Source organism: Lepidochelys olivacea (assembly GCF_965140295.1).
Source record: "Lepidochelys olivacea isolate rLepOli2 genome assembly, chromosome: 10".
Taxonomy (NCBI): Eukaryota; Metazoa; Chordata; order Testudines; family Cheloniidae; genus Lepidochelys; species Lepidochelys olivacea.
This window is the reverse complement of record NC_140420.1, coordinates 2,275,001-2,301,690: the sequence shown is the minus strand read 5'-3', so window position 1 is coordinate 2,301,690 and position 26,690 is coordinate 2,275,001. Positions and strand designations below refer to the sequence as shown.

The window sequence follows — 26,690 nt, the reverse complement described above, 5'->3', positions numbered from 1 at the left end:
TATGTCATCTGATTTTTATAAGCTGTAGTTTTTAAGTGAGGTGAAACTTGGAGTATGCAAGACAAATCAGACTCCTGAGTGGGGTCCAGTAGTCTGGAAAGATTAAGATCCACTGTGCTACAGGGCAGTGTTCAATTCTGTGATTCTTATAGTAGTCTCATGAGTTTAACAAGAGACCATTTTACGGTAGCTTTGTATTAATCGCAAAAACTACCTATCTAACAAGTCCAGTTAATTTTTTATAAGTCAAGAATTTTTGAAACTAATTATACTTTGGGTGTTTGTTAATTTTAAAACAACTTCAAGGTAATAGAAATCCACTGAGCAAAAATGAAATGCAAAATTATAAAGACAAAATTTTCACATATGCAGCGCTGTCTTGGCAGGATATTAGTAAAAAATTGAAGTGTTTGTCAGATACATTTGCATTTATTGCTGCTTCTACAGCTATATGAGATGGTTTATAATTTGCAGCTACTAACACTAGCTAATGAAGATGGACTGCCCTTTTGACAGGAAAAACTTCTTTTCTGAGAGAGTGTGATAATAAACTGGTTCTAAAATAATTGAATGCTTTGTGGAATAATCCCAAAGGAATACTTTAATTCAATAACAATTCTGTAATTTTTTGCTTTTTCATAGGCATGCCTCCCATTCGGGACTTGGTCAGCCATTCCCCTAACCAGTCAGGTGATGCATACCTATTTCAGTCTCATGTTTGTTGTGCACTACGTGTATGTGTATAAGAGTTACACATTTCAGTAACTACTTGCACAATTATCTATTGATTTTTTGCTTCTTGGTTGGTTGTTTTAGAAGCTTGACTGTTAATGTGTATGACTGACTTAAATGCTTACTGTTTGTTTATGCACTTATATACTATTATGTTATGAGTTCTTAATTTTATATTAAAATTCTCTGGGGCAAAATTCTGGACTACACCAGTATGTTCCAATGCACAGTTAAGTGCTGTATATGATAAATAATTGTGACCACTGATACTAAATAAATACTGTATTATATATGTCAATAAGTATCCATAGTAATATGAAATTTCAGGTTCTGATTTGTTCCTTCAGCTAGTTAAGTAACATAAAACCAAGAAATGTTTTTTCCCCTCGGTTAGCAACAGCCATATAAAATGTTCAGTTGTCTGTGGTTTTTTGGCTGCTTTCACGTGTCCCGTAACTCTGAAGGATCCGTCAGCCTTCAGTGTTATAGTTTTCATCCCTTTTTACATCTCAGAAGCTTAGACGGATGTTTTTCTCTTTAGACTAGTCAGTCCGTCAGAATTACAGATAATACAATATACAGCTTCTTTTAAGGTTCATGCAGAGTACTTATTAAGAACAGACTTTTGCTGAATAATGTTTGGGTACTTATGTGCTTGACAATATCCTAGAATGAGCTGTTGGCAGCAAACCTACGTCTAGACATTTTAACTTGTGCTAAATTGTGTTGGAAGTTTAGTAACTTAATAGGCTTTTTTAGCAGAATAGTTACAACTAGGTCACTTGCTTCTGAGCCTGAAGGCTGTTTGTTCATATATTCTGTTGAGACTGGCTCCTGTGTAGCGTAGAAAGAGGCAAGAACTGACAAAGTTGTCATCTTCCATTGAGATATTAAACTGAAGGCTTTTCCTCCCACATATCTTTGCATAAGGGTGCTAAAGATTCTAATATAAAGGAAGATAACATTGGTGTTCAAGTCATAATCTTTCTCTGAACAAAACAAGTTCTCACATGTATGGTTTTGGGTTGCTGGAGTACATTGTAGTGGTTGTTTGCTTACACAGTAACTGCACTTCCCTCATTTTACTCATTACATTATAATACCTCAAGTATGAAACGTGCTATCATTATCTTTGCTGATTCAGATAATTCTTTTAATACCTTTTCTTATAAAATTTTCATTGCCGCAACCTTTGTAATTGTGTTAGCAGTACCATAATATGGGGAACCACAGTTCCAAAATATTTTCTTCTTTCCATGAACTCTTGAAAATCTTCACTGCAAGTTCTTTGAATCTGAGCAGTTGAAAAGAAACTTTTCTTTTAAGCAAGTTGATCTCATTTTACATTTTCTACTCCTTTCTTGCAGTTTAAAAATACATGATAGCTGGTGCATAATGTTGCAATCTCTACTTTTGGTATATAGTTGACTATTAATTCTAAAGCTCATATAAAATAAATTGGTGGAGAAAGACCATGTTCTAAACAAACCTTAAGGTTACTAGTAAGTCTTTTTTTATCCTGTTTTTATCAGCAAGTAGTATCAAGCTCTGGGTATTTTTATGAAGGAGCACAGACCTGAATTTTTAATGTTGACTTTTAATACAGAAGTGTATTTTATAAGATGTGTACTAGTAAGATATATTTTTTCAGAGCAATCTCAGAAAACTTCTTTATGTAGAGCGCTCTAGCGAGTCTTGCAGTGATTATTTTTGCTGAACTTCACATCTGAGTAGAATGCAAAGAAAAAAATCCTTCATATCGCTGTAAAGTCATTGCCTTTCAAAATGTTATGCAAGATTTCAGTGAAATAAAGCTATTCAATTCCTTTGTCAAAGCATTTTCAGTCATACATTCAGTGACACAAATATTGGCAGAGAGATGCAGGAATAAGGTCTTTGCTTTGGCAGTCATTTTAAACTTAAGGCTTTTATTTTTTAAAATAAAAATCTGACCCAATATTTATGCTTCAATTGTATACCAGTCCTTAAAAGCATATGTCAAAGAAGCATGAAAAGCTCATAAGTAATGTTGGTATTTTAAGATGTAACCATTTTTCTAAATGTCATTTTTAAAAACACATTAAAAACTTGCAACAGATGAGTGAAATATTAATAGTGGTGGAGTACATACTCTAGTTTTATTTATAAGTATTAATGGTTAAAATTTCTTGGGGGTGTTTAATGAAAACCAGCATAATTTTTGAGATTAGATGCAAGGTGCTATTGCCTACAAATTGATACTTAGACTAGAAGTTAGCTAGAGAAAGTGAATTTACATCACTTTGCTTTAATTATTCCCCTGCCCATTCTTCCCTAGTTTTATATTACCTATTTAAATTGTAAATTCTTTGAGGCTGGGGTCATGTCTTCATGACTGACTGTAAAGTGCCTTAGTCGCTGTTCATGCTTTAAACATGCTAAATACCAATCATGAACGCTTGAGACTTGCTGATCTAAGATGGTAGTGGAACAAGCAAGAGATTTGTTTGAAATTAGCTTGTGTCCCTTTTAAGTCAAATATACATTAGTAAATGCACTAATAGTCTGTTCATCCACAAACTGTGCATTTTCCATAACTACCATCTAAAGGAGAACATGTTTATCTAGATGGTTTAAGTCCACTGAACAAATATACATGTTTAGCAGAGAAACATTTGCATGCTAATTAACAATTACCCAGGTAAATAAAGCTATCAAGTGTTTGAATATTCAGATTTTGAATGTTCTGAAGCAAAGGCATTAACTGTGTTAGCTTAAAAGAAAATTGTGTGCAGTTTTCTTAGTAAATCCTGAATGTCTTACTATGGTGAGAAGTCCTTTTCTCCAGGAACAAAATATATTTGAGCATGTAATGTTATGCTGCTTTTTTTCCTGTTCATACAAATATTAAGCCAGTAATTTACCTGACAGTTTTTCCTCATCTTCTATTAGGTTTTGGTATTTTGCTTCATATTATTGTTCAAGCATTACATGTTTTCATAATACTGTATTTCCAAATAGCTATCCTGCTATTAGTTAGTTGGTTTTTCATATAACTTACAGCAAACTTCAAAAAAAAATTAGAATATTTGATGTGGGGAAGCTCTTTTGTTCAGATCGTTGGTTTGATGGAAGAAAAATGAGTTCAAGACTCTATAATAGAGTTTTAGAAACTCAGGATGACCCAATGTGTGGCAAAATGCACACATTTTGGTATGCTATTCTGCCTTTGGCAGCAGCCTGTGTCTGACACTTTTTAATAGAAAGTTAAAAACCTTATTCTGCATGTAGCCAACTGTGAAATACTTATAAATAGCTGGGGAGAATTTCTTCTTGGTTCCTGCATGTGATCAGCTTATACCCTGAAAGAGAAAATGTTTTAACTTGCACAGGTACAAATTCAGCCATGCTACTTGATTTGCACTCCATAACAGTGAATTCCACAGGGGAAGGACTGATTAGCTTTTACTCTGTTCCTTATAATTCTGAATATCACAGTAGAGTTCCACTCTCATTCTTCATTCCACAGAATGTATACTTAATTTTTGCAGTCTTCTATGGATTGAACCTTGCCACTAAGCCACTTCCTTTTAAATCTCACCTTTACCTTCCTTTTTCTTTTTCTTTGAAGTGAATTCCTGTAAAGCACTTTCTTATTCTACATATGGAGGATGATGTACAAAAATAAATACCTTGAATAACCTGTCACTTAAGATATATTCAATGTCCTTTTTAATGGTGTTTCTTTCCTTACTTCTTTTCCCTGGCTACTGTGGCATAGTAGTCTGTGGTTCTAGGTCAGTTTAACTTCCTGTTATATATAACATTCTCCCTTTTCAGAATATCACTTTCAGGCTTTAATGATTGTTTTTTTTTTATTGGCGTAGTGCCCCTTTCATAAAGTATTCTACACATGAGCAGTATAATATTTAAAAACACAAACTTTAATGGCAATCCAAACTGTAGTTTATTAGGGATGCCGTATTTCATTTCGTACCTCAAATATATGAATATATTTTCCCATGCCCTTGCTAAGTGTTCTGCTAGGTATTATATGTGGCAACTAATATATTAATAATGTCTTCATAACATCCAGTGATAAGTGTTAGCGTAATCTGTGCAGTATCTTTGACTTTGAATTGCTGTACTTGTCTTATGCAGTAAAACTTCAGAGTTACAAACACCTCGGGAATGGAGGTTGTTCATAACTCTGAAATGTTCATAACTCTGAACAAAACAGTTTGGGTTGTTCTTTCAAAAGTTTACAACTGAACACTGACTTAATACAACTTTGAGACTTTACTGTGCAAAAGAAAAAATGCTGCTTTTAACCCTCTTAATTTAAATGAAACAAGCACAGAAATAGTTTCCTTACCTTGTCAAATCTTTTTCAACTTTCCCTTTATTTTGTATGTGGGGGGGGTGGGTGTGTGTATATAAAAAAAAAAAAAAATAAAATTATCTCTCTACTGCTGCATGATTGCACACTTCTGGTTCCAAACGAGGTGTGTGGTTGACTGGTCAGTTTGTAACTCTGGTGTTCGTAACTCTGAGGTTCTACTGTATTTTGTGTGTGTGTGTGTGTGTTAACTGTCGTAAAATTCTTGAATTTACAGAAGGACTTTTTTGTTTTCCTTTTCTTTTTAGATCTGAACCACAGTGGTCTAGGATCCCATTATGAAAATTCTCACTGGGGACCAGTCTCTTCAAATAGTGACTCCAGCACAAACTGGGATAAAGTTATCGTAGACGGTTCTGACAAAGAAGCATGGCCATCAATCACAGGCAGTGACCCAGAGTTGGCTTCAGAATGTATGGACACTGACTCCGCCTCTAGCTCTGGGTCAGAGAGAAATCTTGTTATAATGGCTTCAGGGAGCACAGGTGGTGAAAAAGATAGCATTCGGAATGGCATTGGACATGGTTCTCAAAATAAGTTTGTGGTTGGTAGCAACAGCAATAATGTGGGCAATGGAAGTATTAATGGGCCATGGGGTATATCCCATGGAACCATAATAAGCACATGTCAAGTTTCTGTGGATGCTCCTGACAGCAAATCTGAAAGTAGCAACAATAGAATGAATGCTTGGGGCACCATAAACTCTTCATCAAATGGAGGGTTAAATCCAAGCACTTTGAATTCAAATGGCAACCATGGTGCCTGGCCTGTATTGGAGAACAATGGACATGCCCTGAAAGGGTCTGTAGGGAGTGGTAATTCTGGCACAAATATTCAGTGCAGTACCATAGGTCAGAAGTCTAACAATCAGAGTATTAACTCTAAAGTGGGTGGTTCAGCCCATGGTTCCTGGGCAAGCCTTCAGGAAAATTGTGATTCTGAAGTGAATGGTACAAGGAAGGTTTCATTCAGTGGACAACCTCAAAACCTTAACACTGAAATGAATGGACCAAATAACACTACTAACTTTATGACCTCTAGTTTACCAAACTCTGCTGGTTCAGTACAGATTAACGAACTGCCTAATAATACAGGGCCTGGGGCCTGGCGTGTGAGCACAATGAATCATTCTCCGATTCAGGCCTCTCCAGTTACAAATGGCACTTCCACTTCTCATCTTAGCAATGGTGAGGCAAAAAATGGTGGATCTTATGGTACTACGTGGGTTGCCTATGGTTCTAATTACTCTGGAGACAAATGTTCAGACCCAAACAGCCAAGCTAATAGTGACACTGTGAATGCAACTCTAACGCAGCCTGGCATCAATGGGCCTGGCAGCACTAATTTTCAAATCAATGGGAATAAAGGAGGAGGGGTATGGGAGGGAGGGACAGTCAACTCCCAAAATATGCCATGGGGAAGCGCAAATGGTGTGAGTTCTGGAGGAAGTCGAAGAGGATGGGGCAACGCTGCACAAAACACTGGCACTAGCATTTCAAATGGGGAATGGAATAAACTGCCTAGCAATCAGCATTCCAATGAAAGCGTAAATGGAAATAGTAGGAAGTTTACAAATGGATGGAAATCTGCTGAAGAGGATGATCTTAATAGCCAGAATTCTGCTGCATCTCAGATAACTGAGCAGAACAATGTATGGGCCAAAACAGGTACTGGGGATAGCGAGGGTAGTACAGAGAGCACTGGATGCCATGATGATAAAGTCACTGCAGAAGGACAGAACCGAGAGAGAAGAAAAGTTGACCAGCATGCATTACTCCAAAGCATAGTGAGCAGAACTGACTTAGATCCACGTGTCCTTTCCAACACTGGTTGGGGACAGACTCCAATTAAACAAAACACTGCCTGGGATACTGAAACATCGCCAAGAGGTGAAAGAAAGACTGACAATGGGACAGAGGCCTGGGGAGGCTCTGTGACACAGACTTCCAGCTCAGGGGGATGTGTGGAGAGACCTAGCCCTAATGTTAATGATACCTCATCTATATCAGGGTGGGGAGATCCAAAGTCTGCTACAAGGTGGGGAGACTCCAAAGGCTCAAACAGTCAAGGGGGGTGGGAAGAGGATTCTGCTGCTACAGTAATGGTTAAGAGCAATCAAATATGGGTAAATGGCAAAGAGGACAAGTCGTCTTGGAATGATGCACAGAAGATCAAACAGGGATGGGTAGATGGACAAAAAGCCAGCCAGGGTTGGGCAATTTCTGCCAATGACAGCTGGGGAGAAAATTCAAGAAGCAACCATTGGGGTGAGGCTAAGAAATCTAGTTCAGGAGGTAGTGACAGTGACCGATCAGTATCTGGTTGGAATGAGTCTGCTAAATCAAATTCTGTTACTTGGGGAAGTAGTAATACTAACCCAAATAATGCTTCTGGATGGGATGAGCCTGCAAAGTCTAATCCGAGTCAGGGCTGGGGAGAACCTCCCAGATCAAATCAGCCTCAAGGTTGGGGTGATTCGTCAAAGCCAGTCAACTCCCCAGACTGGAACAAGCAGCAAGATGTTGGATCTTGGGGAGCACCATCTACCACAAATAAACCACCAGGTTCTGGGTGGTTGGGTGGACCAATACCAAGTCCAGCGAAGGAAGAGGAACCCACAGGATGGGAGGAGCCATCCCCAGAATCAATACGCCGTAAAATGGAAATTGATGATGGAACTTCTGCTTGGGGTGATCCAAGCAAATACAACTACAAAAATGTGAATATGTGGAATAAAAATGTCCCAAACGGCAGCAGCGGTTCAGACCAGCAAGCACAGGCACATCAGCAGCTACTGTCTTCGAGTGCCATGTCCAGCAAGGAGGGCAGTAATGGTTCCGGTAAGACTTCCTTTTGCCTAGACCTGAGTTTTCTTGGGCAATTATAAAACACTTCTCTGGTCTTTGTTTGAAACTAGAAACTTCTGTAAGGTAGGGAATAGTTTTGTCAGAGAACTGAGAACGGTGCAAATAGGTTTTCAGTGCTTGTATTTTATTTGAAGGAATCTTTCTGAAATTTAAAAAGTGAACTTGAGCGGTATAGTTAGGGCTAGGCTACTCCTGCATTTAAGTGGCTGAGGGTGCAGAGGAAGAATTTAATAATAATAATTAATAAAAAAGCAACATCCAGAAAGGGAAGCGCTTTTGCTTTGTATGTAGCTCCAGATTTTAATTAACTTCAGCTGTGACATTAACTTTAAGCCTCTATAGCAAACAGAGTGGTGTTAAGAGGTGTCTGCAAGGTACAGTGCAGGCTCAAGACTTCACCTGTGTGCTTAATACAGAGTTTTTATTGCCAACAGTGAGGAGGGCACTTTGCTGTTCACTTTTTGGTGAGGGAAGGCACTGGGAGTTTTATATTGCTATAGCAGGATTGGACTTCAGAAAAAGAGCTCTGACCTTAATAGATTGAGGGAAAGGGTAGTTGAGCTTGCACAGTATATCTAAGAAAGTATTTGCCTTCCAGTAATTTTCAGTTGCATTTGAATCTGATCCAAAAAAGGAAAGCCTTCAATTTGAAGTGTAGTTTTTAGACGTTTAATGTCTTCTCATTTGAGAAATCTCTGTAATCAAAATGTAATGTCTTCATGTATGGAACTGGTGTTATATTTAGTCTTTTCCTCATGAAAAATCTTACAACTGCAATATTTTACTTGATTTAAAATGTGTATTTATCTTGCTTTTAGTTATTTGTGCTGTCTTATATTTTGAGTGTAAAGAACCCCTCAGCATTTTACATAATGTTTTAAGACTTGTTAAACTCACCAATAACTCCTGCTTTAAAAAGGTTGGGGAGAGCCTTCTACTCCTGCCACTACTGTAGATAATGGAACGTCCGCCTGGGGTAAACCCATGGATACTGGTACGAGCTGGGGAGAGCCCATCAGTGATGCAGCAGTCACGTCTGGCTGGGGAAATGCTTCTGTTGGTCAGCAGGCTTCAAGTAAACCTGGTATGTGCTTTTGTAGCTTCTTTGAGTATGCAGGTGGTGAAGTGTGAAATAGTGACCAAGAAGTTTGATTGTGAATTCAAATATAAAAGCCTTGTATCTTGACATTTACATAAATACAAAAGGTAGATGTAGGCTCTGTAAATTTGCTAGTGACTTTCTCAGATCTTAAGTACTGAAGATAAATTCTACTTTCATTAGTATTTTTAATAATAATGAGAAATTAGCAGCTTTTTTTTAAACTAGTGACATAAGTCAACCAACAACGTTTGTTTTAACTTCTTTTTCTGTTGCCTTTGATCTCCCTGGATTCACAAGATTATGGCAGAATATCAGGTTTCTCACAATAATATAGTTTGACATAACAATTGAATATAGTCTGGCAACCTTAAGATGTATTTGCATTAAAGGGAGTTCATGACTGAAAAATCTTTACACCCAGGGCCTAAATCTATGCAAGATGGTTGGTGTGGTGATGATATGTCATTGCCAGGGAGTCGTCAGACCAGCTGGGAGGAAGAAGATGATGTAGAGATTGGAATGTGGAACAGCAGTTCATCCCAAGAAGTTAACCCGTCTTTGAATTGGCCACCGTACATGAAAAAAATGCCTACAAAGGTAATTATGACTTTACGAGGTGATGCTGGAATTTAAGAATGCGAGAAGTCTGAGGGACAGAAAATGGATGTAATTCCTAAAATCCTCTCTCACCGGAACTATTTTGTGGGTAGGTGTAGGTGTGGGGAGTTTGTGTGGTGTGGGGGTTTTTTTGTTTAGCTTTTTTTTGCATTACAGTAGCTTCTAAATGCCCCAGTCAGTATTAAGGACCCCGTTGAACTCTGTTGTACAATTATGTAGGAAGGCTTAATCCTTGTTTACATTTTAATTTAATCCTTTCTTACAATGTAATCTAAGTGCTGGTGACTGTTTCAACTATCACAGTAATCCCTTTTATTTTTAAGGGAACAATGAAAGGTGGAAATAAACAAGATGAAACATGGATAAATCCATTCATTAAGCAATTCACAAATCTCAGTTTTTCAGTAAGTATGGTATGTTTGTCAAGCTTGATAAATACCCTTGTTTCAATTAAATCATTTTCAAATTTAGATTAACTCCTTTCTTCTTTGATTTGTTTTTTCCTTTCCTTTACTGTTCAGATCTTCAATATAAGAACACCTGTTTGAAAAACTTATAAACATTACTGAGTTTTAATTCTAGTAGCATGTACAATATTTTTTGTGTCTGAAAATGTCGTACTTCATCGATACAGAAATTGGAAAATAGGAAAAAAAAGGCTTGCAAAATCACACTTGCTTTGTCAGAAGTTTGATTATTCTTTCTTGCAGAGTTGAATGAAATACTCACTGTATCTGGATCTCCTCTGTTTTAATTTTTTTAAAAGGTTCTTACTAAACTGATTCATTTTATTACTTCAGAGAGAATCACCAGAAGAAACCATACCGAGCAATAAGATGGACATGTCTGGAGGTAAGCATAAGGCAAATTAGTCTTGTGTTTAACTATCAAATCTGTATTCCACATCTTTTTGTTTGCATCCTCTCCTGAGTTACTAAAAAATAAAGTTCTCATTCCCCTAAAGAAACTAAGGTTCTGATTATGTAAATGTTTGCACACATGAGAAACTTGACATATGTAATTAGTCCCAGTGTTGGCAATGGAATTGCTCAAAGGTAAAGTTATGCATGTGCATAAGTGTTTATATGATGGGAGCCTAACTATGAGTTTAAAACCCTACCTAGGCCGCCTCCGGAACCACTTCGTTCCTATTGGAAACACAGATTTCTGATACAGCATCAATCACTAATGCATTTTGTTTGTTCTTAGAAACAAACAACAAATTTAGCTGTTCAGAGGTTTTCATTAACTATAAAAGAATCTTACATGCTAAGGATATTTTACAGTATATTTATCTTTACTGTAACCTCTTATTAATGAAAGTCTGTTTATGTGGAACTGGTCTATTCATAGTAAGTTTGAGTGATTTCTCTAGCAAATAAACATAGTAGAATTACTTTGAATAATGAGTGAAAATGAAAGGTGTACAGTAGAAGTCTCTCGTGGAGGAAAAAACAGTATCCACTAGTTACAAGATGACCATTCTGTGAGTGCATCTCAAAGATGAGCAGAATTTGTTCAGAATTGCACATGGTCAGGTAGTTTTGGTCCTTACTCTAGATTGTGTAAGGAAAATTGTAAACAAATTATAAATATTTTTATTAAGATCATTGCGTTGTCATTTTTTTTGAAATTTACAGTCCCCTTCATGGTGCAGTAGGAGAGAGAGAATTAAACTGAATAGGTAATTTGTATTGGATAAGCTAAAAGGCAAAATGTAAACAAAAATCCATGCAATATGCAGTGGCGGCCAAGGCTAACAATGTTGGGAATCATTAGGAAAGGGATAGGTAATAAGACAGAAAATATCATGTTGCCTCTACGTAAATCCATGGTACGCCCACATCTTGCATAGTGCATGCAGATCTGGTCGCCTAATGTAAAAAAAAAATGTGATGGAAATGGAAAAAGTTCAGAAAAGGGCAACAAAAATGATTAGGGGTATGGAACAGCTTCCATATGAGAGATTAATAAGACTGGGACTTTTCAGCTTGGCAAAGAGACGACTGAGGAGGGATATGAGAGGTCTATAAAATCATGACTGGTGTGGAGAAAGTAAATAAGGAAGTGTTATTTACTCCCCATAACACACGAACTAGAGGTCACCAAAGGAAATTAATAGGCAGCAGGTTTAAAACAAGCATAAGGAAGTATTTCTTTACACAACACACAGTCAACCTGTGGAACTCATTGCTAGAGGGTGTTGTGAAGGCCAAGACTATAATAGGGTTCTAAAAAGAATTAGATGAGTTCATGGAGGATAGGTCCCTCAATGGTTATTAGCCAGAATGGGCAGTGATGATGTCCCTAGCCTCTGTTTGTTTGCCAGAAGCTGGGAATGTTCAACAGGGGATGGATCACTTGATGATTACCTGTTCTGTTCATTCCCTCTGGGGCACCTGGCAGTGGCCGCTGTCGGAAAACAGGATACTGGGCTAGATGGACCTTTGGTCTGACCCAGTTTGGCCGCTCTTAAATTTTGAAAAGTAAATTGGATTTTTAAATTTTTCTGGTTTAATTATCCAGTGTGACACTAGTATATGCAGATAAGATATCTTAAATAATTTTTATCTATTGTTTCTTTAAAGGATTTTTGTAACTGAATGAAGTACTTGTTAAAGGATTTATGGAATTTTCTCATCCAAATAGAAGGAAGATGGTAAATGTAACTGCAAATCAGGAAAATTTTTACTGCTAGTATTAAGAATGTATGGTTAACATCTGGAAATACAAACTTCAAACACTGTGTGAGACTTGCCATGTTCCCCACAAAAACAATGCCGTCAGTTTTGTCTGAAGACCAGTAAAATCTGTTTAATCAGTCCTGTGGCAATCTCGTATAGCAGTCGTCATAGTATTTTTTGCACTGTAAGGCAAAACAAGAAAAATGGTGTTTAAAATCATTCAAACATCTTATTCAGTAGTGCCTCGTTTAGAGCAGTGATAGAATAGTACATACTTATTTATTAAGTATTTGAGCAACTAATTGGACTCTTCAACTTCATTGCCTTTCTTTCTTCACCTTATTAGGAATATTACAGGATAAACGAATAGAGTTGGATAAGCATGGCCTGAACGTTGGAGATTACAATCGGGTGGTAGGAAAGGGCCCTGGTTCTCGTCCTCAGATTTCCAAAGAGTCTTCCATGGATCGCAGTCCTTATTTTGATAAGGTTAGTGACAGATTAACTCTAACCCGGATGAACGTGAATTCAGACAGCAGTCTGTAGCTATGATCCATTTGTCCCATAGCTTCTGTACTAGGTGTAGAGATAAATTAGGTCTTTACTTTTAATCTGTAAAACTTGTTTTGTCCTTTTAACTTATTTATCAATACTAAGCACTTATATAGCGCTCTTCTTCTACTTGCAGTGCAGATAACACTAATCTGGTCTTTTTTGTTTTCTGCCTGTTTCCTGTTGATGCTGGACTGTCATGTGACTCTTCCCTTCTGTTCCTGGCAATGGTTTCTCCCTTCTGCTTGCTTGCTGGCTGGTTGTTGCGCATCTGTTTGTCTGTCCAATCAGGATGGCATTGTAGCAGACGAGTCCCAAAACATGCAGTTTATTTCCAATCAAAACATGAAGCTTCCCCCTTCAAATAGTGCACTACCTAACCAAGCCCTTGGCTCCCTAGCAGGGCTGGGTATGCAAAACTTGAATTCTGTTAGACAGGTAAGGCCATGTGCATATCCTTGGCATGTTACTTGATGAGAGCGTTTTATTCCTTTGAAATAGCATCTCAACTACTGTTTTGGCTGATATACCATTAAATTCTAATTCTGAATACATAGGGGTGGGGGAAGCTGCAGAAGAGGGGTATTATCACGAATGCGTCTTTCTCTTTCCAGAATGGCAATCCCAGTGTGTTTGGTGTTGGTAACGTAGCAGCACAGCCCAGGAGCATGCAGCAGCCCCCAGCACAACCTCTTAATTCTTCCCAGCCTAACTCACGTGCTCAAGTGCCTCCTCCATTACTCGCCCCTCAGGTAATACAAGACAGAGCACCCACTGTTGTTAACGTGACCGAATTCCCTTACTGTCAGTCATCCACAGTTTCCAAAACATTCCAGTGGGGGAGTACAACTGTTTATACTTGGTCTCGGTTGAAAAATTACTTACAATTTGGAGCAAATTCTATCCATTCATTTACTGAGGTTTATGGCATAATAAACATTTCTCTCAACCCAAAAAGTCAGTTCGTAGTGAACAACACAATCTTTGCTGGATCTGGGGAAAAACGGTTTAAAAATATTTGTAAATATCTGAAAATGCGAGGCTGAAAATAAGCCATAGGAAACATCCTTAAATTGGCAGGACGTTACATGTGACCTGCATGTGCTTGATTTTCCTGTAATGCTGACAGCAGCATCCCTGACTTTAACCTGGATCCTCCCACCCTGTAGCTAACTCTCCGAAGCGCGCTTTTCTCCCTACCTATACTCTCCCAGTTACAGAGGATGTCCTGAAGCCGAACCCCGAGTTCCTTGCCTGTGTGGAGAGTAGAAGGGTCTCCACAGAAGCACTGGTGCAGCATTACAGGAGTCTCTGAAGTGAAGTTCTGAGTGCACACTTCCTAGAGCATTCGGATAGGATGCCGTTCCTGGTGACAGAGACCCATCTGTGTTCCACTAATGTTTCTTTCAAAATCAGAAGTCGGGGGCAGTAACCTACATGTTCCAATGCTACACACACAATCAAAATTACAACTTAGAGCTCTGACAGTGTTGCTTACTCCGTGGCATTGCACATATGTAGTCTTTTCTGTTTGTTTTTCTTAGATCCTGAACTTAAGATCTCTCTTCGGTACGTAGCATTAAGCAAGCAGGGTTTGCAACACAGTTGAGTTAAAATTGGTGTCGGAACCCTAAATCATGCTTTTCCAGACTTTTGTGCCTTCCGTTGTGAAAATGTAATGTTTTACTTTACTTTTTTTGCGTTTACTAGTGTCTGTGTCTGATATTTTACTATATTTATCTTCTAATTATTTTTATAGGGGAGCATATTTCACACTTTCAGAGCATTGAATTCTTGTTGACCTGATGGTTGTGCTGTATAACTGCCTATCTTACTTTTGGTTAACTGCATAGGTTACTGTCAATCTACCAGTGTACAACTATAGATTGTCATGGTTCATGTTCTGTCAAACCCCGTATGCTATAATATGGCCCATTTTACAGGTTCCAGTATCCTTACTGAAGTATGCACCAAACAACGGTGGCCTGAGTCCACTTTTTGGCCCACAGCAGGTAGCCATGTTGAACCAACTATCCCAGTTGAACCAGCTTTCTCAGATCTCCCAGTTACAAGTAAGCAAAACAACCTACTCATTCTATTTTTTTAAACTTTAAAATCTGATCAAAAACTTTATCTGAACTGTGCCCCTTCATAAAAACGTTCTGTTTCTTAGCGGTTGTTGGCTCAGCAGCAAAAAGCGCAGAATCAGAGAAGCATGCCTTCTAGTGGTCGTCAACAGCAGGAACAGCAGGTACAATCTTAGACAAGCTTTAAAAAAAATTTTTTTTAAACTGTCTTGAGAGAATTGTTTGTTGCAATTGTTTGTTGAAAGTGAGACTTTCCTGGTGCTTGAACCACAGGATGGAATGCACTTTAACCTTAGTGATGGATTTTGCTGAGCTAAAATATACAAAGGAAAATGCATTAGTGTATTTATCTGCTCTTGCCAAATGTGATATTCCCCTCCACCCCCCATTTATTTCATGACTGATGTGGATTTTTGTTAAGGGTCGATCTCTTAGTATGCAGCAACAGATGATGCAACAGTCCCGTCAGCTTGATCCAAACCTGTTAATGAAGCAGCAGACTCCACCATCTCAACAGCAGCCACTCCATCAGCCTGCCATGAAATCTTTCCTTGAGAATGTCATACCCCATGCTACTCCTGAGCTGCAGAAAGGGCCATCACCAATAAATGCATTCAGCAGCTTCCCTATAGGTGAGTTTCTCCATCGCTAGTCTAGTGCAGTTAACTGATGCTTGTGTGCCACCGGATGCACAACCTTCCCTTTTACCTTTTTCTTTGGCTTTTTCCCCTCTGGGAACAAACCTGTTTTGTATCCTGTTAGTGCTTCTCTGTCACGAAGAGCAGCAGCCTCTTCTATTGGACTCATCCTGTTGTCTCTGTTCAGGAAAGAATTTGGCCAATCAAACTCATACCATCTCCAACAGTGAATAAGTCTGTGTTACAGTGCAAAATGCTTTCAGTTCTTTGCAATGTCTGTCTCCTTGTATTTGTCTTTCTGACCCTGCGGGTCCAGAGCTGCTGACATAAAATCCTAAGTACATAATTGTGACTCCAGTATCCGTGTGAGGAACCCACATGAAAGGTCTTATTTCTCTAGCTATTAAAATGTCTTCCCTGGTTTTGGAATTACATAGATAGCAAATACCATTTTGCTAACTTGTAAAAGTTTTATCCAGCTGCTTTAATTACATAAAAAAACGTTAGCTCTGAACTCAGAATACTTCTATCACTGTAGGCAAAACAAATTAACTTTTGTATAATTGCAAACATCATGTCCTTTTTCTCTCCCCTTTTTTCTACACTTTCAGGCTTCTATCCAATTTCCACTTCAGAAATTCCAGGCTTGTATATTTTTCCTTCCTTAGGTCCCTTCTAATTACTTTTTTAATATTTCCTAAAATTGGTATTCCGTTTCTCCCTCCTTCCCTGCCCAGTTTGCTTTGCTCGCACATCTCTCTAGTCCTGCTGCTTATGTTGAGCTAGTCTCCTTTGCATTCATGTTGTTCTACTCTGTAGGAAAAAAAAATATTTTTTTAACAGACTCTGCTGCCGAAATCCCCTTGCTTTAGAGATTGAATGATGTGGTGCAAGTAGATTAGTGCAGGCCATGCTGCTACACTGCATGTAGCCCCCTGGCACTTTGCTTGTGGCCAGACTGAAACCTAAGCTGCTGCTTAATAGGTGCTGTTGGTTGGTGTCCAGATCCAGCTTCTTGGTAGCTAATTAAGAGGATATGTAAATATGTGGCCCACTGGTGGTCATTAACGATTCCATGGCACTTCTTGCAAGAGTAGGGATATATAATGCTGATCTCCTACCAGATTCCAAATCGGGTAATTACATCTTGCCAACCTTGAATTCCCCTTGCTGTTTCAACTGGATATAGCATTCTTCACTCCTTGGTTTAAACTGTTGTGTAATGTTGCTGTACATTGTTAAACAGACGGTGTTTCACTTGCAGGGTTAACTCCAGGTCCCTGGTGGGTGACAATAGTGTGTGTAAAATTGTTGTGAGATACTTTGAATTAACACTATATAAATTATAAAATCAAAAGTGAAGGAGAATCCAGGTCACAAGTGAAAGTTAAAGCATAAGAATATTAGGTTGCTGGAACAAACTAAACTTATCAGTGAAGAACTGAGTCAATAAGATAGATGGTGGCAATCCCTAGCAGCAGACTGCAGTAGTGTTACAGTGTGAGGAAGAACCAAAATTGGAGAGTTCTTTTCCTAAAGAAAAGGAGTACTTGTGGCACCTTAGAAACTAACAAATTTATTTGAGCGTAAGCTTTTGAGAGCTACAGCTCACTTCATCGGATGCATGCAGTGCATTCGGCTGCTACTCTGAAACCTGTCATTATGCAAGGCACTGAATTTAGCCTTAAGGAGTGGAAATGTATCAACTTCATGAAAAAACTCATACAGATACAGACAGACATCATCTTCCTTTCCAAATGCAAACAGATGGACATCATACCAAAAGGACTGAAGGTAAAAAATCCATTACAATCTACATACCACACAGACTATGCTGATAGCTTGTGCCACGTGCTCTCAAAGAAACTGCGGAACCACCTGATCAACATCCTCTACAGAAAATAGGGAAAGATTAAGAATGAGCTCTCAAAACTGGATACTCTCATCTCCACTGAATGCATCCGATGAAGTGAGCTGTAGCTCACGAAAGCTTATGCTCAAATAAATTCGTTAGTCTCTAAGGTGCCACAAGTCCTCCTTTTCTTTTTGCAAATACAGACTAACACGGCTGCTACTCTGAAACCTCTTCCTAAAGGTTGCTATATTTCCTGCTTATACTTTTGCAGCATTATAGGGGGCTTCTTTTGGCATTCAGAGCAGGACAGCCTCTCCCTACACTGTAGATAAGTGAATTAAATCTGTGTGCGTCAAGGTAGGGCTCTTTTTCAGTAGAAATTCAGTTTTTCTATATCTCACCCTCCCATAGCCTGATCCTATTAGTCTTAAAAATATTTCCTCTGCTATGGATATATCTTCTTCCTTTTGTAGAGAAATACTATGCGTTTCCCAAGAACATGATCATGGGAGCATTTCAGATATGTACGGTGGCTTACATGATGACTTGCTGAGGTCAGGTCCAGATTGATCATGTACTGAGGGTGAAATTCATTCTCCATTGCACATAGATCAAATAATGGGACTTGGCCCATGCAGACTTTCCTGTACACAAGATGGAATCCCCCTTTATGAGCTGGCTGTGGCCATTTTCCAGTCTCTGATCCTCATCATACCCTGTGTGGAGACTTCAGTGGACTCCTCTGCACTAGCTTCTTTGGAGCTGAAGCAAAGGGTGCAGAGATCACTGGTGTGAAATGAGCACCAATTGTGTTTCCCACAACTGCTTTGCAAAGAACCCAAGATAGAGGGGTCAAGCACTGGCGTATTTTTATTCTCCTTTCTACTGTTTCAGATCTGACGGTTGTCTGACGTTTGCAGAATCTTGGATGTTGCATCTGTTCACCTATCAGTTAGTGAAACATTTGCTGGGAAGCTCCCTAAAAGGTGCTGCAGAGTAGTGGTAGCCTGTCTGGCATCAGCATCTACTTGTGGGCTCTCTTTGGAGACCATACATAGGGCAGCAAAAGTTGGCCTGAGAAAAGAATGCAGTATCAAACTTTAACTTTTCCTAGTGAAATAACTTTGACTAGTTCCTAGTGAAAGTGAGTAGGCCAGTAAAATGAATCATGAAATCCTGTGACTCTTTAGCTGTATATGAAAATGGTACCCCATGGTCCATGTGCAGGATTTACAGGAATGAAGCAAACTGTAAATAGAGATCTGATGGCAAAATGCCCCTTAAGTTTCCAGAGTTATACTTTGTAATGGACCATGAGGTCTCTGCCACTTCACTCAGCATCAGAAGGATCGCCTTCAGACTCTTTAAACTACCTTTGGCTGCTGTCTCTTCACTGTTCAGATTATCACCCTGTGACTTTGCCAGAGCATACCCTGAAGGAACTGGAGTGAGTGTAGAATGCCAGAGTTGATACAGTGTGTTCATTAAGCTTGAGTACTAAGTACTGGGTTCCCATACACGAATGTTACAGTGGCAGTTCAGATAGTTTCCATGATTCTGGTTTGGCAGACTGTGCCCCATTTATACTCTAGCTCCAAATCCAGACTGCTTCCATAGAACGTGCAAAGAGCACGGGTTGGGGGAAGTGGGTTGTTTTTGTTTCGTATTGAATCAGGATTAATGTTGTTTGTGGACAAATGGATAAATGTGAACAAAAAAACAGCGATGCCTGCGCATCTCCTTGCCAAGTATCCTATGACTAGCTCAGCCAGGCCCGGGACCGAGACGCCAGCTGGAGGAGCCCAGATATCATTTCTGCTGAATAGGACCCCAGTGAGATGTCCCTTAAGATGGCAACTTTAGAATGTGACTTTTCATCGAATAGTAGTACTACTTTGCTACACAGATAAGGTCAAAGATATTCGCCAAAAACTACCTTTGGGACTCAGGGAGACTTGAAATAAATATCTTTGCTTGTGACTGAAAGTTTTTATACTGATCTGAGACCAGTATTAGGGGGGAAAAAAAATTCTGTATTTCATTTTTTGAATGTTTACTACTTATATTGTGTGTGGGTGTATTGTTCATATGGGTCTAATTCATAATCTCATCTTTGGCTCCTTCCACTTGCATTTTTGCATGAGGGCATCAGCCAAGAGCTCAGTGCTTGCACTGCTGTGCTTATATCTGTAGTAAGTTCACTGTGTTCAGTACTCTAATGCATTTAAAATATAACATAGTGAATTGGAAGCATGAACCAAGCAGACCAAAGCAATGTGGTCTTAAAAGGTAATTAGGAAAACCATGGCAGTTAGCAAACAAAAAGTATCGTATCTCTATTTCATAAACCAATGTATTTCTAGGAATGAACTCAAACTTGAATGTAAACATGGATATGAGCAGTATTAAGGAGCCGCAATCACGACTGAGGAAATGGACAACGGTGGACAGCATTTCTGTTAACACCTCATTGGATCAAAACTCCAGCAAACATGGTATGTTAAACACATTGTTAGTGAGAACACTGACGTTACATACGAATCAGACAAAACTTTTCAAGGTCTGTGTGCATATGAAACGTCCATTCCCTATGTTTTGGAGTATACTGGGGTCCCATTGCTAAGGTTGCATGTAGTTATGTTCTGTCAGAATTTCTATTAGTCCTAAAATGTTGTTTTAGACTAAAACTTGCTATGTATCTTCAGCACCAGCCAGTCGTCTTTTGATGTGTGACTAGCTTTGATGCGTGGAAGGATAACTTTTTTAAAACTTCATTGAAACTGGAAAAAAGGCCTGTTTTTAAAGTGTGGCCATGAATACTAGTTCCTACCTTAATCTGGATTGGAACACTTCATTATTTATTTTAAAACAAAGGCTTACATTTCGTCAGCTTTTAAAATTTTTGAAACTCAACCCAGTGTGTTAATCTAATCATAAAAAGAAAAGGAGTACTTGTGGCACCTTAGAGACTAACCAATTTATTAGAGCATAAGCTTTCGTGAGCTACAGCTCACTTCCTCAGATGCATATCGTGGAAACTGCGATTGTATTGTGGAAACACGATATGCATCTGAGGAAGTGAGCTGTAGCTCACGAAAGCTTATGCTCTAATAAATTGGTTAGTCTCTAAGGTGCCACAAGTCCTCCTTTTCTTTTTGCGAATACAGACTAACACGGCTGTTACTCTGAAACCAATCTAATCATAGTTTACAATAGGATTAACTCCACAAATGTATGCTTTGTCTTCGTGTCTTACCTTTTGTTTTTAGGTTTGGATTGAGAATGTGTATGTACATATAAATGCAGGGTGTTTGTAAAGGGTAGAAAAATAGGGTTACTATACCCTATGTTAGAATAAGCAAACAAACAAATCTACAACACAAATCAGTGCTGTGACTCTGTAATCAAGACTCAGTTGGCATTTTAACAATGTTTAAATCACCTGAAATCTCATCTGATTGAAACTTGACATACAGTCTCTAGATGAATACTTATAAAATGCCTCACATGGTCTCTCATTGCAGTTCAGTTCTGGGGCTGCATTAGTTGTATGTTTAGATTTGTCAGCTGCTTTAACACTATGGAAAGTCCTCACTGCCCTAAACATCTGGTGGGGTTATCCTGGTACTGCACTTGTTTGTTCTGAAAGCTAATCATTATCTATACATGCCAGTAGATGTGCTGCTCTTACCTGAGTTTATTAAGAAACAAGAGTTACCTCAATGTTAGAAACCTGATGGTTCTGACCCTGCTGTGGGCCTATAGAAGATGCATATATCCGGGGAAGTTATCATTACTTCAGAAATAACTTTGTGGTGACAATTATATCTGTTCATTTGTTTGCTAATAGTGACAGTGACATAACTTAAGGTTTATTGAGGTCTACAACCAGTGCTTCCTGGAGTTCTCCCACCTTTGTGAGCATTATCAAAAAGCTGATTAACATTTTAGTTGCCCTGTCAGTTCTGTCATTGTTCTGTGCCAGATGCTGTTAGCCAGCAGGTTTATTTAAAAAGCTAAAACCCACAAAACACCTTTGTCAATGAATTTACTACATAGTTAGCACAGCTTTTTGGAGACTGAGTATGCAGAGGTACTCTTTGCACTTTGCAAATGGATCAAGGGGGGTTCTTCTCTTTTAGACCATAGACTTATTCATGGATTTACATGCAGGATTTGAATTCTTCTTAGATTTGACAACATACTTTAAATACAGAGTAGTATTAAGCTAATTGCTATACATTGCTACTAACCTACTTTGTAATTAATTATTTGCATTTGTTATTTACAGGGCTTGTATTAGTAATAAGTATATGTAAGGAACCATGTTACCTCCGATACAATCTATTAGAATTCAGTCCAGAAAGATTTTCATTTTGGGGATGAAGCACACAGTAACCTAGAAAATCTGATTCTCCTATTTCATTTGAAAATTCATATTCATTTACAAACTTTAGATTTTCTGGTAGCTGTTGTTTCCTTTTGGCATATGGGTGTTACATTTTATTTAGTGTGGTGGTGAATAATAGTTCCTTCGTGCCAGTTAATGGGGCAGTTCATGAGACCTTCAATAGTGTAAAAGAGGGGAACCTACAGAGTCTCTACTGAGAGCCATGGTTTTAACAGCCACTTCACTTCCACACTGGAGTGCTGAAGACCTTGCCATGTCCATGTCTGTCTTTGTGTCAGTAAGAACTACAAACAGATAAAACACCAGGAGTTTGAGATTATTGATCTGATTATTAATGACCAGCTTCTCATGACCTGGAAAATCACCAGGAGCACATTTTTAGTAGGAAAAAAAATTGCAGATGTTCCATTTCTACTGCTCAGACTTAAATACACTGTGCCCACTGCAAGTTTGAAATGACTCAATTGGGAACTAAAATCTGACCCAGTAAACCTTTTCAGCTGTGTTTGATATGAATATGTCACATATGCAAGGGATGAGGTTTGTGGTTCTGTGAGGTCAGTTGAGAAGAATATTTGATGATCCTGTTTTCTTTAATAGGTGCTATTTCAAGTGGTTTTAGGCTGGAAGATTCCCCATTTGTTCCATATGACTTTTTGAACAGCAGTAATTCACCAGCCAGTCCTCCTGGATCTGTTGGAGATGGCTGGCCACGTGCCAAATCGCCTAATGGCTCTAGCAGTGTTAACTGGCCACCAGGTAAAATTTGGCATTAATTAACTCATTGTGTGCCTTGTATCTATTCAGTAATGTTTGTTCTGTGTTTGTCAGGCATTAGAAGTAAAAATCATTGTGGCCATGCGTTTAATGGGATCTTATTGAGGTCTGTCTTATCAATGACTTTGTCATATATGGAACTTCCCCGTGCTTGGAAATTTTGCCCTGGCGACAGAGGTGCAAAAAAGTAGGAGTGAGGGAATTAAATTGAGAGAATAAATTAGGAGCTTAGATACTTGGGCATGTAGGTCATGAGTAAGAGTTTATAGGGCTTAGACAGGAATTGCCTGTAAAAGGAAATAAGCCAACTTCATATCTCAAGCTGCTTCTTCTCTCCCCCCTCTCCCCCCCCCCCAATCTTTATTCCTAGAATTTCGTCCTGGTGAGCCATGGAAAGGTTATCCAAACATCGACCCTGAAACTGACCCTTACGTCACTCCTGGCAGTGTCATAAACAATCTTTCAATTAATACTGTGCGGGAAGTTGACCACCTCAGGGACAGGAACAGTGGTATGTATAAGTAGATCACGATCCAACTACCTGGAGAGACATTTTGTTGAAGGATGAGGATTGCCACTTCCCTAGATTTTCATTTAACATTTGTTACAGTACAGGTTTCATGGCTAGAAGAATATCCTGTGGATGCAGCAGAGTTTCTGGGTGCAGGGTAACAATATTACTCCTGGAGGGATTCTGCAGGACTGCACAACTGCAGAAAATGCCCCACCCACTGCAAATTTCCTGTGTTTCCCTGCAGAAAACAGCGGGGAAGCAAAGGGAAGCTGCTGGTGGGGGAAGAACAGAGGTGACCTTGGGTGCAGTTTTTGAGGGAGATTGCCCCCTCCAAACAGGCAAGGCATGGGGGGGGAACATGGGGTTACATGCCACTGCCACGCTCATGGCAGCGCAGAGCTGCCCAGCTGAAGGAGGCTGTGTCTCAGCTCAGTTGATTCTGCAGCTGAATGCCACCTCCTGGGTCCTAGTGCCAGTCAGGCTCCCCTTCTGTGTGCTGGGAGCCTTCCTGTTTTCTATTCTGTTCAACAGTAAATGCCCATGGTGGGGGTGGGGGAAATGAGGGAAGGTTAGTGCTGCTTTGAGCAAGGGGTTGGACTAGATGACCTCCTGAGGTCTCTTACAACCCTAATCTTCTATAATTCTATGAAGGGGGGGTGAGGGGAGGAAGAAGCAGTGGGGAAGGAATGGGGAGTGGAATAGGGCAGGGGGTGGAGAAGAAAAGGGAACAGGGGAATCGTGGGGGAAAGTGGGAGCCTGGCATGCAGCATCCTCTCAAGAGCAACTGGGGCTCTCCCAGTAAGCAGGCCAATTGAACCCTCACCCTGACAAGCCCTATGACCCTACACCTGGACCCCTCCAATGAGCCCCCACCCCACTGATCCCCAACCAGCTGCACTTGGATCCCCACCACATCAAGCCCCAGCACCCGGACCACCCCACTGAGCCCCCCCGAGCCCCATCTCCCCACACCCACACACCCCTCCTGAGCGCCTCAACCACCTTCACCTGGATCCCCTGCAGATCCCATTGTCCCTGCACCCGGAACACCCCAACAAGCCTCTGTGCATCCAGATCCCCTACTGAGCCGCCCGCACCCAGATTGCCCCATGCAGAAACCTCTCACTCCACACCTGGATCCCCACACATGTCGATTCTCCTGAGTTGAGCCTGCCCACCTGCACCTGATGTGTCAAGGTCAGGTGCAGCCTCACTGTTGAGTCTTTGTACTGGGGGATGTGGGGGCTTCAAGGTGATCTCCCACCTCAGTGCAGCCAGTGGTCCCCACTGCCATGCTGGAGTCACATTTATTTATTGACAAATAAAATTTGCAGAATTTTACAGAACTTTAAAATATTGTGCGCATAATTTTTAATTTTGTGGCGCAGAATTTTAATTTTTTTGGTGCAGAATTCCCTCAGGAGTACAATATGGAGAGAATGCTAGCAAGTAATTATACATGCTAGTAGCCCTTTACAGGGCGCTGAGAAGCAATTATTTGAACATGCGGGGAAGCAAAACCTGGCAGCATTGCAATCCCAAGGCTATATCAAGCTGTGGTTATAGTAATGGAACTATATTTTCTTGTTACAGTAACTTCTAGGTGCTGAGCGCTTGGGTATTCAAAGCACTTGCCACTCTGTTCACTAGGGGGAGAGGGCTGAATGGAATGGCAACATTCTCTAGTCTGGCAACATTAAGGCACATGTGCCTGGATTTATGATTCATGCCTTCCGTTCTTGTTGCCTTTTCACTGAGAGGACTATTTTTTGTGTAATTTACGTTTTTAATAGGGTCATCCTCATCTTTGAACACCGCGCTGCCTTCAACTAGTGCCTGGTCATCCATTCGTGCCTCCAGCTACAGTGTTTCCCTCAGCAGTACAGCACAAAGCACTTCAGGTAAGGTCTCTGTATTGCTCAAAGTTCAGAGCCCGCCCTCACTTTGCCTGCCCTCTGCGCTGGTCACTGAAGCACTGAATAGTAATTAAAAGTAATAAGGAAGGCTTCCTCTCAATGACATCATCGCTAATTTCCAGGATGGTGACTTCTGGTTTTACTTTAATTGAGCAATTTTTAGCAGAATTCTGACGCCTTATGAATTTTGAAATACTTCCACAAGTGCCAAGTCAATCTTATACCCATGAAGTATGAAGTTCAGGTTGACCGTCAAGGGGACCTTGGTTCACTCCTTGTCTCTTAATCTAAGCTATGAAGTTTTGGAAGAATTTCAGATATTTATCATTAAACTAAAAAGGGAGAGGTTTGTGGTGGACAGTGGCATAAACTAACTACCTGTTTATGTTCCCCACATTCAGTTCGATACAATAAACGTGCAGAAAGGTGTTGGAGAGGAGGAGAAATAGCTGTGTAGTTATAGTGGCTGCTTGCTAGTCTATGAAAATGGGAAAATGGATAAACGCTTAGTCACATGCTGTGAGGAAAAGCATCCCAAAATATGTGCAGATCCACAGAGACAAGGATTGAATGGAACCTCTAAGGTCGTTTTTGTTAATGTTTCCTATTTACCTCAAAATAAGTTTCACAGATTCATACAGCATCTCCAGTTCATCAGTAGCCATTTCTCTATAGTTAGGCTTGGAAGGCTTGGATTTTTATTAGGAAATGCCAATAAACTTTAATTTTTCCACACAGACACAAACTGACCCAAAAAAAATACTTGTATCGAAATCTGCAGACATGGAAAGTAGTAAGAGAAATGCTGCGTGAAAACTTGTTAGTTTGACTTAATGCTATTTACATTGTCTCTTTTTTGACATATGATGCTGACAATGTGTATTAATGGTTATAAAGCTTTTAACTTTTTGAACATTACTATCATTAAATAATTTTCTGACCCTGTAATTTTCCAAAACTGAAAATTTAAATAGAATAAAATATAAAAATGCTTAAAAATAAACGTTGATATCCATTGAAATTATAAAAAATCGAATTCTTCCAAAAAACCAAATTCTGCTAAGCCTGTTTATGGCTCATCTCTGAGAATTGCTAGCGATGGTAATACCACAGCTTCCCTTCGCATCTCGTACCAGTGCATGATTCTTTGTAGTGACTGGCAGTCCTAGAAATGTTATGACTAAATCCTGTATGAAAACTGTCATTGCTCTTCATCTTTCTTTTAGTAGCCAGAAACAGTGATTCCAAATCAACGTGGTCTCCTGGTTCAGTCGCTAACACCTCTCTGGCTCATGAGCTGTGGAAGGTCCCTTTGCCACCTAAAAGCATCACTGCTCCATCCCGTCCACCACCAGGGCTGACAGGCCAGAAACCACCTTTGTCCACATGGGATAACTCCCTTCGTTTGGGTGGAGGATGGGGAAATTCTGATGCCAGATATACCCCTGGTAAGAGCTAAACTAGGCAGTTTCTGGGCTGTGATTTCAATCAGAAATGTAACTCGAGCATTGTAGAGATATCACTCCAAGAACAGAAATCCGTTCCTATTTCCTAAGAAA

At 39.6% G+C, this 26,690-nt stretch overlaps 1 protein-coding gene across 8 annotated transcripts in view; it reads left to right on the top strand.

Moving 5' to 3' along the window:
- TNRC6A (trinucleotide repeat containing adaptor 6A) overlaps positions 1-26,690 on the top strand; it is a 178,794-nt gene that overhangs the window by 148,124 nt on the left and 3,980 nt on the right. Inside the window, exons 7-23 of one of the 8 annotated variants that reach the window (XM_084642243.1) lie at positions 643-690; positions 5,359-7,950; positions 8,897-9,061; positions 9,501-9,676; positions 10,021-10,101; positions 10,498-10,549; positions 12,728-12,870; positions 13,225-13,371; positions 13,548-13,685; positions 14,877-15,005; positions 15,107-15,184; positions 15,442-15,652; positions 19,877-20,008; positions 22,525-22,683; positions 23,072-23,212; positions 25,009-25,116; positions 26,361-26,579. In XM_084642243.1, coding sequence (XP_084498369.1) covers positions 643-690; positions 5,359-7,950; positions 8,897-9,061; positions 9,501-9,676; positions 10,021-10,101; positions 10,498-10,549; positions 12,728-12,870; positions 13,225-13,371; positions 13,548-13,685; positions 14,877-15,005; positions 15,107-15,184; positions 15,442-15,652; positions 19,877-20,008; positions 22,525-22,683; positions 23,072-23,212; positions 25,009-25,116; positions 26,361-26,579 — 4,719 coding nt within the window. Of the gene's footprint in view, positions 1-642; positions 691-5,358; positions 7,951-8,896; positions 9,062-9,500; positions 9,677-10,020; positions 10,111-10,497; positions 10,550-12,727; positions 12,871-13,224; positions 13,372-13,547; positions 13,686-14,876; positions 15,006-15,106; positions 15,185-15,441; positions 15,653-19,876; positions 20,009-22,524; positions 22,684-23,071; positions 23,213-25,008; positions 25,117-26,357; positions 26,580-26,690 lie in introns of all 8 variants that reach the window. The other 7 variants (XM_084642242.1, XM_084642241.1, XM_084642246.1 and 4 more) reach the window with 7 other exon arrangements.